At 40.5% G+C, this 13325-nt stretch overlaps 1 protein-coding gene across 1 annotated transcript in view; it reads left to right on the forward strand.

The window, feature by feature from the left end:
- Positions 1-3392, forward strand: part of LOC138948640 (14 kDa phosphohistidine phosphatase-like) — a 48540-nt gene extending 45148 nt beyond the window's left edge. The window contains exon 4 of the mRNA XM_070320210.1: positions 87-3392. Within this exon, the coding sequence (XP_070176311.1) occupies positions 87-182 (96 nt within the window). The 3' untranslated portion in view covers positions 183-3392. The remainder of the gene's footprint in view (positions 1-86) is intronic.
- Positions 3393-13325: the final 9933 nt, after the last annotated feature.

Here is a 13325-nt window from a genome sequence, read left to right on the forward strand (position 1 = left end):
CCCCCCCCCCCCCCCCCCTCCCTCCCTCTCCCTCTGTATACTTCATTTGACTTATGTCCTTTGTTTTGTTTTTCTCTGTGTTTTAGCAATACGGAGCAGCGGACCATTCCATCACCCAGACTCTGTTGCTGCGGAAATTCAAAGATTATGAGAGTATCACATGGTCCAATGAAGGCTACTGACACTCTCACGCACAACTGCTTTCAACAACTCTCCTTCTCATCATGGTTTACACACACACACTTGGCACAGCGTCGTGTCAGCACATGGAACTGGATGGAACTTTTAAACTTGCTTTGAAGGCGCACTTTTTTTCCGTGTAAACAATTCAGCTTATTCTCTAAGATCTTGACTGGCTTTTACGTGGGACAAGGTAATTCCCTCCCCACTCGGACGCACACCACAAAATCAGTAGTATGGGTTCGTTCGGCGCAGTGTATTTGTTTTTTTGACAAATTAATTTCTTACCTGACAATTGTGTCAGTCTGTAAAATGATTTCCAAAAAAGAAATGTCTACTCTCCACAGCACCAGTTAGGATGTTGCTTTTCTGTATGAGTCCAAATGGAAGGGTGGTTTTATTGTATGTAGAAGTCTGGCCAGATAGGAGAGAGTTAGCTGAACTGTTTTTACCGGAAGGACTGTGACTTTGATGTTTTTGTGGAAGTGTTATGGAGCTTTTAAACATGCATACATGAATTTTGGAAGTGTCTGTGTCTTTCTTTTGCTCGAAACTACGACATCCTTAATACATGTTTGGAGGTGCAAGTGTTGTTCTTTTGCTGCAGACTGTGACATTTTGCTGGTGTGAGTGTGTCATTTGTATGACGTAACACTGGAGGCTTTTAGCCATGGGATGCCGTAAGACTGACATGCCCATGTTCAAGACGGCTGAGGTAAACGGGTTTTTGGATAACAGCCACAGTGAATTGAAGCAGAAGCATATATTTTGCACTGTTGTTTGGGACATTTTTCTCTCATTATTATTCAGCTTTTGACTTCTGTTTTTCATCAAGGTTGACAAGCATAAGAACGTCATAACTTTTTCCTCTGAACTGAAAATGAGTTACTTTCTTTGTGTTCCGAATGCAAACTGAAATGTTCGAGAATTGAATAAGTTGAAAAACTGTTTGGACATTTTGAACGAATTGTTTTGTTTTGAGGTTGGTGTCAAATCATTATATCTTGATATTTATTGGAAAAAACTTTTGAAAGAAGGTTTCCTTCCGTGTACATATTTGTGAACAAATTATTTTGTTATCATTATTATTACTTCGTGTTCTTGTTCCTGTTGTTAAACTGTGACCAGTGCTGTGCAATCGGACATAATAGTAGGTAATGTTTTTTTGATGGTTTGTAGCTTTATTGTTATTTTAGTTAAAGCACTGAATAGTTAAGATCACAAGAAAATGGAAATAGGCGTCCATTGGGCTTTTTCCAATCGTATCTGTTTTTTGGTTTTATTTATTTTCATTGACTCACTTGATCAATCAAGATCGAACCTGGCAATGAGCAGTAAATTGGGCTTGCCACGAGTAGACACAAAATCTGAAGGTTGAGATTTTCTCAAATGTTACTAAAGTAAGACCTTTTAGACCCCACACACTTTTACTGTTTGATGACCTCTTGGCATGACACACGTCTGGTTAAATCTCAAATTTCAAGGTTACAGCGGGGTCATTTTGAGTTTGGAAAATTTATAAAATCAATTTATTAAACATTGCTTTGAAACACATTTCTAGGGTTTGATGACCTCTAAACATTTCCCAAGTCTGGTTGGCCTTTGGCACAGCTCAAGGTCACGTCGGCATCTAGTTCAGGTCTGTAGTTGGGAAATCATCATTTTCTCGTATGTATGTGGAATTAGAACAGCAGATAATATGTAAGCCATAGTCCGTGTGACGAAGATGAGTCATGTGAGCATTTTCTGTTATTTTACTTGTTGTTGTTGATGTTGCTTTTTTCATGTTTAGTTTTTTTTTATTTTTTATATATGTACATGTATTACAATGTTTTTTGTTGTCGAGTAAGACGGTATTTTGAAAACACAATTTTTATGTTTCTTTTTTTGTATTTGTCAGCAGAATATTTCACGTAATTATTCTGGTCTGTTCTTTTCCGCACGACTTTTTGTTGTACTTTTTTGCAAACAAGTACTGACGTCTCCCTGATTTTGTAGGGTTTATTCCAACACTGCTGAGTGGTATGAAACCACCTTGAACCTGAATCCATTACGGTACTGACTGTACAAACTTTTTATTTTGGGATGTAAATACATTCTGTTGTTTCTGTTTTGGATAACAAGAGTGAAGAAAATGTCTTGCGGAGCGTTCTGTGTTTTCAAATTCAAGAAACTATCAGTCTTCGTTGGAGGGGGGTAAAAAAACTCTGGCTGTAACCAAGATTATTGTGCAGTAGTTCGCAATCGCAAGGGAAATAACTATGTGCCTGCTTGTGTCTGAGACAAATTGCGGTGCTTTCCCTTGCGTAGTTCTTTGGCTGTGTGTAGTACTCGACAGGGGCAGGCTGGTTGTTTGAATTGCATTGCATCTATACAAGATTGTTCTGCCTTATGCGAACATCCACTTGCACCCAAGCACTAGTGCACACGAACGCAAACATGTGCAAACAAGCACATACCCATGCACAAACACACACACACACACGCATGTTTGTACGCTTACACACACATACGCACAGGTGCACACACACAATCAATCCATAGCACACACACAATCAATCCATAGCACACACACACACACACACACACACACACACACACACACACAATGCGCTAGATACACACACAAACACACACGGAGATATCAACTTCATCTTCTTTACTTGCAACCTAAGTTTCAGAAACATTTATTGAAAAATATTGGCATATGATGACAATCATAAAAAGCATTTTTCAGTCTGTTTTGCCTTTTTCTTGACATCTGTTAACCTCCACTGGGAAATTTAGTCTTACTCTCAAATAAAGATTTTAAAGTTAGTGTCATGCAGTCATTCAAAAAGTTTAGCAAAGTTTCTTGTGACACTGTTGGTGCTGAATAATTGAAAATTTAACTGCTTGTCATTTTGTACTACCTTAATGCAAATCTATTAGACACTTTTATTTTATTAATTTTTTTGTATACACATACACTGTATGTACTTTTAAGCTGATTTTTTCTTTCGTATGGAAACAAACATGAGTATTATTTTTCAGTAGTAACGTAATGCTATGTTTGCTCAGTATATTTTTGACCTTGGGTCAGGCGAACGTTTGTTCTGAATTTCTTTTGACAGTTTTGTTTGTAGAATGAGATGAAACACAATGTATGTGTTTTTTTTGGTGTCTGTCTCGTACTTTGGTGTCAATAAATGTGAAACAAGTATAAAACTTGATTGTTGGGTTTGACTTGTACCTTCTGTGTGTCTTGTCTTGTGTTCGTCTTGTCTTTTCTTTTGTTAGCTTGACCATAGACCATTTATCCTGGACCGCCAACAAGATCTCTCTCCGCTCTTTCTCTCTATTACGAGGCAGCGGCCTCTCGCATTTCCTTACAAGCCTTTCAGAAATCAGGGGGACGTGATATCCGGTGTCGATTGTAAACATGGACGAAGTTGCCGAGGTAAGTTCTGAAAATGCTAAAATAAACTCAGCAAAAGTGCATATGGAACATGTTTTTCGATGAGTTTTGTTAAGTTTAGTTTGGAGTTTTGAAAAATCCAGTTCATTGTCACCTCCCATTGTCACAAATAACTGGAGCGTGCTTTCTTTTCACTGTCTTCGAATCGCTGGCCTTTCAAACCGGACGCGACGCGCCCCTGAAAGTTGAGCGTCGTAACCTCGAAGGGTCACGGGACGAGTTGGCGGTCCAGGCTGTTTGGTCTATGGCTTGACTTATCTTGGATTGACCTGACTTGACCTGACTTGACTTGTCATGCTACCCAGGTGTGTGCGTGTCCAGGTGTAATCAGCCACATATACTTCTGACAGAATGACCGAGATTTTATACGTGCCAAGATAGTGACACGGGGTTGGAACATGGATACTGTATCCGAGTCTTCACATAAAATTTACCCGAATCCGTTCCGGCTCGGATTCGAACCCGAGTCCAGTGATCTGCCAACAAAGCAAACGGGCGACTGCAATGCAGCTTAACCCTACGCGAAATCCAGAACAGACTGCCAACATTTCAAAATAAAAACCCGAAAGCAGAAAACATTTCTTGATAGAACGTTTGATTCAAAACTCAAGAACAAAGACTGTTAATAATATCTTTAGAATCAAACGTTTAACACATTAATCTTTCGAGATACCCGAAAATCGTTTTCAATCATTTTCGAATTTCAGTACAGCTAATTAATCGCTGCGTTGCCGGTATGAACGTGTTATACTTCAAATCTGACACTGCCGAACAATCGTCCTTCTTATAGGCAATTTAAGGGCCATAACGAAAATCTCCGGAGTCTTTAGAATTTCCTTCTCTTTGAGTTTAAAGACGGTCCATAATAGAGCCCAAAGTCGACTTCCCGAAGCCTGGGACAGTAGGGGCGACCACCCCCAACCAGGCGCGTTCACAGGTGGCGGATAGTGAGATGGCCTTCAGATATGGAGGTTAGCTGCGAAATAAGCCAGGCTTGCCAGGACGAATAAGCAGTCGCGGACCAACTGGCGGTGCTTCCAACAGGATGGGGCGGGGTAACAGGTGGCACTGTTACACTCAAGAAATACCCCAGGTCTCCAATGACGGGAGCATCATGCGATCAAGAGCCGCATCTTAAGTTCTAGCCCTGGGGAAGGTCACCTCAGATAAACAAACCAGCCAGCTATGGCCAAATAGCCGGGTAGACTGGACTCGACAGCCCTGTAAAGCCACCAGTCTAGGAGAAGGACCACTCCGATATAAAAACACGCTGAAGCCGGATGAGCCGGGCCATGTATGGCGCATAACGACAGCTCAACGCATCAACGCTCATATGACAGACTTCCCGAAGTCTTTTTTACTTAAAACTTAGTGCCGAGGCTTCGTGCGGAAAGCTTCGCGTAGTTGGCTTCGCCCAGTTATTTTGAGGCTTTATAGGCAAACTGACCATGAAGGAATTGTATTATCTCAAAAAAGTGTAAAGTGAAACTGCCCAGGTGTTTACTGACCTTTCAAATGGACATAGACGAACCGTGGCTTGGTAAAAAATGTCATACTGCATCTATAGTCTACGCGCTGTTTTGGAGTGCGTCCTTGCAGATGTGAAATATTATGTACCCGTAATATCGATATTTCTACATGTAGTATCTTGCTGAAAAAAAATAACACTAACAAGTCAAGAAACAGAGACCAGTGAACGCAATGAGTTTGCAATATATTTTTGAAGGAATTCAAACGCTGTAAAATGTTAACACTTATTTGAAACAACAAATAGCTGGCGACCTTTTTTGAATTTAGTACATATACTTTATCAAGCCTATTAAAAATTATTTATAATATTTATTTATTATTTATAATCCAACCTCTGTACATTCCGCAAGGTTTAGTTCACTACCGTAGAAAAGTATCTTTTTTAAATTCATTGGCGAATTCGTTTTACTAATGAAGTGGTGTTGTGATACATGTAGAACTAGATGAATACCCGCTTCGCCGGGAAGAAGTCGAGCCGAAAACCCGGCTGTGCCGGGGACCCGGCTTTGCCGGGTAAAGCCGGCGCACCGCACGAAGGAAGGGAGATAAACGCGCAAAACACTGGAGAAGATAAGGAAGAGTAATACCCGGCTTCGCCGGGACAGTGACCTTCTAAAAATAGTATAACGGGAATATGGATTGAGCGTTGTCGACAGTGACCTTCTAAAAATAGAAACGGGAATATGGATTGACGCCACACGAAGGAAGGGAGATAAACGCAAAACACTGGAGAAGATAAGGAAGAGTTAGTGGGAATGGATCTGGGAAGATGAACAGAAAAACCAAAATCGGTTCAGCGCTGCGCGCTGAGAGCACGTGTTAAAATATCTCACCGACCAGGTTGTGTCCGGGGCCGGGTTTACCTGAATATGGCCACCAAATTTGAAACAGATCCATCGAGAACCTTGGGCGTGCATCACGAACACACAGACACACACACACACACACACACACACAGACACAAGTCGTATATATAGATAGATGCATTGTTGTCGTTTTTTCTTGTAACTTCCTTCATTTTTTCATGTCACCTTTGAGAAACAAATTTTGCCTTGCCCGGCTTTGCCTTGCCCTGCATTGCCTTGTAATAAACGAGACATTTTCTCACTTCAAGCAACCAATTCAAGTGAAAACATACAATAGTTGTCTGATACTTGTTGCGTAAACCCTGCCAAACAGAATGCTAACCGCGGCAGGTGTGACCGGGTTCCCTTGTTCGTGTCCGATATTGTCAGATTTCAACCGGTAAATTAGCGATACTTACCTGTCCACACGAGCAGTCATATAGACTCAATTCAACTTCAGGCTGTTGAAAGTCTCAGAGGTCTGAACCTTTCATTGATTGAGATGACATTTATATACAATGAAAAAGGAAATTGTCCAGAAGTTTAAGACATGTTGACATTATCTGGATGATTTCATTACAATTTGTATTCCAGAAGCGGTCAAACTTTTGTCTTTTGAATTTAAATGGTCGCAGCATACTGATAAAGTATGGCATGAAAAGTCTTCAGACAGACAGACAGATAGACTCATGCACGCACGCCCGCAAGCAAGCACGCACGCACACACGCACGCACGCACAGATACACACACACACTTACACACGCACACACACACACACACACACACACACACACACACACACACACATACACTCTCTGACACACATACACACACACATACGCAAACACACACCGTGCACACGCGCGCACACAGACACACGCACACACATCCACACACACACACACAGGCGCGCACGCATGCGCGCACACACACGCACACATACACACACACGCGCACACGTACACATACACGCACACTAACTCACAAACACACACACACACACACACACACACACACACATACATACACATACACACACAACCTGAAATTCAACACTCCTGTGTCTGTGTGCTCTTCTCGAACACTTACATATGTATGTATTTTGGTCTTGTTTTTACATTTAGTCAAGTTTTGACTAAATGTTTTAACATAGAGGGGGAATCGAGACGAGGGTCGTGGTGTAATGTGTGTGTGTGTGTGTGTCTGTCTGTCTGTGCGTGTGCGTGTGTAGAGCGAGTCAGACCAAACTACTGGACCGATCTTTATGAAATTCGACATGAGAGTTCATGGGAATGATATCCCCGGACTTTTTTTTCTTTTTTTCGATAAATACTTTTGATGACGTCATATCCGGCTTTTTGTAAAAGTTGAGGCGGCACTGTCACACCCTCATTTTTCAATCAAATTGATTGAAAGTTTTGTAAAGCAATCTTCGACAAAGGCCGGACTTTGGTATTGCATTTCAGCTTGGTGGCTTAAAAATTAGTTAATGACTTTGGCCATTAAAAATCTAAAAATTGTAATAATTGTTTTTAATATAAAACGATCCAAATTTACGTTCATCTTATTCTACATCATTTCCTGATTCCAAAAACATATATATATATGTTATATTTGGATTAAAAACAAGCTCTGAAAATTAAAAATATAAAAATTATGATCAAAATTAAATTTATGAAATCGATTTAAAAACAATTTCATCTTATTCCTTGTCGGTTCCTGATTCCAAAAACATATAGATACGATATGTTTGGACTTAAAAACACGCTCAGAAAGTTAAAACGAAGAGAGGTACAGAAAAGCGTGCTATGCAGCACAGCGAAACCACTACCGCGCTGAACAGGCTGGTCCGTTATGCACAAGCGGCAGACTACGGTCATTGTGAAAAAATGCAGTGCGTTCAGTTTCATTCTGTGAGTTCCACAGCTTCACTATATGTAGTAATTTCGCCTTACGCGACTTGTTTTTGTTTTTTGCGCAACGACACAAACACACTCTTTTGTCTTTCTGTCTTTTTTTCTGTCTATTTTGTGTGCGCGCTAAAGTTGCAAAAATAGCTTTAGGCAATAGCTTTACTCAACAAATCACGAATCAAAAATAGCTTTAGGCAATAGCTTTACTCAACAAATCACGAATCAAAAATAGCTTTAGGCAATAGCTTTACTCAACAAATCACGAATCAAAAATAGCTTTAGGCAATAGCTTTACTCAACAAATCACGAATCAAAAATAGCTTTAGGCAATAGCTTTACTCAACAAATCACGAATCAAAAATAGCTTTAGGCAATAGCTTTACTCAACAAATCACGAATCAAAAATAGCTTTAGGCAATAGCTTTACTCAACAAATCACGAATCAAAAATAGCTTTAGGCAATAGCTTTACTCAACAGATCACGAATCAAAAATAGCTTTAGGCAATAGCTTTACTCAACAAATCACGAATCAAAAATAGCTTTAGGCAATAGCTTTACTCAACAAATCACGAATCAAAAATAGCTTTAGGCAATAGCTTTACTCAACAAATCACGAATCAAAAATAGCTTTAGGCAATAGCTTTACTCAACAAATCACGAATCAAAAATAGCTTTGGGCAATAGCTTTACTCAACAGATCACGAATCAAAAATAGCTTTAGGCAATAGCTTTACTCAACAAATCACGAATCAAAAATAGCTTTAGGCAATAGCTTTACTCAACAAATCACGAATCAAAAATAGCTTTAGGCAATAGCTTTAGGCAATAGCTTTACTCAACAAATCACGAATCAAAAAGCCAAAACAAAATGTTTTGTACCAGATGTTTTGAAAACATTGTTTTTATGTGAAAAAATAAATTTTGTTGCAATAATACCGTTCTTCTTTGTTGCCATGATACCGGTCGGATGTGACACAGACCTGTCCTGGTGTTATTCTGTTTGTCACGCCGGAGTCGTGTCTTACTCGCACTAAACGTGTCTTTGGTTACGTGCTGCGTTGGGCACATCTTAAAGGTTACGCCGCTCTGTGATATAAGGTCAGCGTCATGCTCTTATTGTTCTGGGCATGTGTGAATGTGTGTGCCCGGGTTTCTTAATTACGCTGACTGACCAATATTATTTTCTTCGTCAATCAATGGTAGATGATTCCGAAAAGACCCATTGACAAGTCGCGTGAAGCAATATAAAAACATTTAGCCAAGCTGCCGGCATCAAAGTTAAACAGAAAACAGTAATCGCCGAGACTATGTTAACACCAAGGTCACGCTCGTCTCCGCGTAGCGTGCGAACACACACACTCCATAGAAATAGAAACAAACGGATAGAAGGAGACAGAGACATGGAGACAGGGAGACAGAGACATGGAGACAGGGAGACAGAGACAGGGAGACAGAGACATGGAGACATGGAGACAGAGACAGGGAGACAGAGACAGGGAGACAGAGACAGGGAGACAGAGACATGGAGACATGGAGACAGAGACATGGAAACAGAGACATGGAGACGGAGACAGAGGGACAGAGACAGGGAGACAGAGACAGGGAGACAGAGACATGGAGACAGACAGGGAGACAGAGACAAGGAGCCAGAGACAGGCGGGGTAGAGACAAGGAGACAGAAACAAAGTAAAACACCAGCAAAATCACCTAGGTCTTCAGACTACAATCCAGCAGAAATCCATTAAGCGGTATTAACGGCATTACCACGAAACGGACGTACCAAAGAAATTTCTTCTAAAGACGCCGAGAAAGCCAAGCTTCATACAATATATTACGAAAAAGAAATCCACCGGAAAGGGAAAGTCTTTCAATTCTCCGAGTTCGAACGAGGGTGTGCTAAAACGATTGGAAGATTAACTCAAATACAGCCAAAGCCAGAGATGTTGAAAGGAAAAGGTTGAGAAGAGAAAAAAAAAAGTTGGTACGTCCAAAAATGAACGGCCGATTCAGAGCCCCAAACAATAGAGATGCGAAATGGACGTGTTTCGTGCCCTCCGGTGTAAAAGCCAAAGAAAAAGCAAGCTTTTAATCATCATGATGAGACGTCGGTAGACATCAAAGAAAGCGCCACATTTTGTTCTGGCTACTGCTTCAAGAAAGCAAAGGAAGATTGTGAGAGGTTTAGGTTGGCATTGTAGCCACATCTCCGAGAAAATATTTGATGGACTTGACTCCCCAACAAACAAAAGATCCATTCCTGTTTAAAACGCCCAAGGGAAGAGAAAAACAGGGATAGGGTTGCTTTTCTTTTTCCAAGGGAAAGGCGCTGTCGTTCCCTGCCGTGTGCAAGGTATTAATACATGGGATATTATCCAGAGCTGTGTGTCATTTTGTGACATGCATTTTCAGTCCTTTATTTATAACGTATATTAAATGGCAACTAGAATGTATTTTCTTTACTTTTCGCCAGTGATACTCTAGTTAGATAATGATACCGACATGCAACAAAAAAACATAGTATAGATTTTTTCTCCGTTGTTTTAAGTTTTAGTATTCAAATCCATGTCACAACCTTCGGTTCCCGTGTTACGAAGGTGATGTACTTTCGAACCCTTGCAATTTACTGACCGCAGACAAACAAAATGGGCAAATATGTCTAACTATTTCTCTGCAGGCTAAGTATATATATGGAACCAGTATTTATTAATGAAATCAATTCGTATGGTTAAAGTGTCTCGGTTAAGTAAAGAAATATCACCATCGTAACATGGTGTCCACTGGTACACAGCTGTGGAGAATAACACATTGTACATGAGTAGCTGACCGTCTCAGATCTGGCGATGCTTTCATACTCGTATTGGATGTGACATTGTATTGTCTTCCATTTAGACATATACCCAAAATCAGCATCTTGATTGCTATCTGCAACAAACATTCTGCCCCACTCACTGACCTCTCAAATCCAGGCAAAATATGATAGATCGCCTAACCGATGGCTGTTTTATCGTTCCTTGGGCGACGAAAGTTAAAATGATGTCATGTGGTGTCACCTGTCTGAAGAAGACTTATCAACGAATAAAGATGTTTGCTTTTCGTCTGCTTTCAGGTAGGGGGATTTTACACGCCAAAATGCAAGTCGCATTGTACAAGCATGGAGTTAAATCCTTCTTTCTTGGAAGTAGGTTGAATTCTAGCTGAAAACCCGGGTAGTGTCACATTTTGTTATATGGGATTGGAAGATCTGCTCATAATTTCCATAGCATTCCGGTCCTGTTGTCTCCCCCCCCCCCGCCCTTTTATTTTAAATTCTTGCACTCCGATTCATTTTGAATTAAGTCAGGTTTAGACCAACGTTTCTAAACCATGGTCAAACGCTTACAATGAGCACTAATTAATCCAAAAATGTTCTGGTGCTGCTGCAAGCGTACTCAGAATTCAAGGATCTTCGATCTGACTTCTATAGTTACACAGCACGAACAAGAGGCACACCCAGTTCTCGGCTTGCACGACAAAGCTGTTTACACTAGATATATGTAAGTTATATTACAAAGAAACCTTACTAGGGTGTGCCTTGTGGTAGAAGCTGGGTCAGTGCAGTAATTATTTGTCATTCATCATCTTCTTCTTGTTTGTGTCTTAGTTAGAACAACTAAGGCGCCATTTTGTACAGTTTTCTGACGAATTGGACTTTTAAAAAGTTCTGCATGTACTATATTTTGGAAACAATTGTGTGTGTGTGTGTGTGTGTGTGTGTGTGTGTGTGTGTGTGTGTGTGTGTGTGTGTGTGTGTGTGTGTGTGTGTGTGCCAATTAATAAAATGAATTTTATTCAGCGAGCGGTTTGCTTCTACCACTATCCTGTGTCAGGAGTCCGGACTTCCGTTTGTCATCATATTTTATTTAGTCGTCACAGATACCCACTCGTCAAAGCAGTTTAAAACCGTTGGATTGAGGAAGTCAAACCTATAGTCTGGCAAACGCATGCATAGTACGGTCCGAAAAGACTACCAAACACATTATTAAAATGTGAGAAAAAAATAGAACGCCCAAACACTATTTCTAAGACCTTCCTTGTGTGTGTTGTATTTTATTCAACAACCAAAACGAATTCTGTAGCTCTCGGTCAATTTTAAATCGGTACCTCTAGCAACAGCGTAATAATTACAAGTTTCACCCAGGGGCGAAAGGTAGACAATGTGTTTGATTACACAAGAAAGTTGTTAAATGTTGGCATGCCGCAGCACACAGCCTTCAGCCTCAGAACGTAATTACGGAAAATGATAATTACAGTTTGGCGGGAGATGCGAACTGACACACTGCATACAATTTCGTTTGGTTGGTAACTCCAAGGGCATATGACTGTAGTCATCCGTGAGATAGTTGTGTAAAGCTTCTGACAGTTTATATCGTATAAATCTGCGACAAAGACTGTGACCTGCACTGCATTTTTAACCAAGGAAGTACTGTGCATTTAAAGCAGCAAAACGACTTAAGAGAAAACCGGAAAGAACAGTTCCACGTGGTGCATTATGGGTTGGAGCGGTGGTTGTGTGCGGCGTCAGCTTCAAGATTGATTAAATGGATCAGCGCCATTGTTTCACTGTCTTTTCAACGGGGTCTGCGAGTAATGCAGGATTTACAACACGTGCTTATCATCAATAGGAAGTTTAACATTACAATATTGCAGATTTGTGTGACTTACTGAGGAAATGGTCAGTCATAGTTTGTGAATTCTAGAGGAAATGGTCTGTCACAGTTTTTCTTTGGCATATCATTTAATCAAAAGTAATGAGTTCTGGCGAAGATGATTCAAATCTCGTCTATCAATCATTGAATAAATCAGAGAAAAAAAGGCAATAACAATAATAGACAGACCTGAGCGCATATAAAAGAAACAAAAGCAATTACTTATGTCTGTGTGGAACCTCGGAGAACGGAAACCGTTTAGGAAACTAGCAATTTGCATTATCCAATCAAAGCGAATGGTTTTTGTCGTGATATATTCAATTCTGGATCCACACATCTTTATGTCTAAATGGCTTGCATTTCTGGTGCAAGGCAATGTAAACTTAATCAAATGTGCTAACAGACAGGCAGACAGATATGTACACGTGTGTGCGTGCGTGCGTGCGTGCGTGCGTGCGTACGTACGTGCGTGCGTGTGTTTGAGGAGACCTGTGTTTTCAAACTGTTTAATGTTGAACCAATAATGCTGCTCGAACATAGATCCGTTTCTCAAGTGAAATCGGCTAACAGAAAATGATTAGTACCATATAGTGCCTGTCCTTAATTAGGCGAAGTGGACTACGCGAAGTATACGGAGCTTTGAATAGCACTGAATTTTCGGAGAAAAAAAACAAACTTCGCGAAGTCTTCGCGAAGTCGACTTCGAGTTCAAT

Source organism: Littorina saxatilis, linkage group LG15 (assembly GCF_037325665.1).
Source record: "Littorina saxatilis isolate snail1 linkage group LG15, US_GU_Lsax_2.0, whole genome shotgun sequence".
NCBI lineage: Eukaryota > Metazoa > Mollusca > Gastropoda > Littorinimorpha > Littorinidae > Littorina > Littorina saxatilis.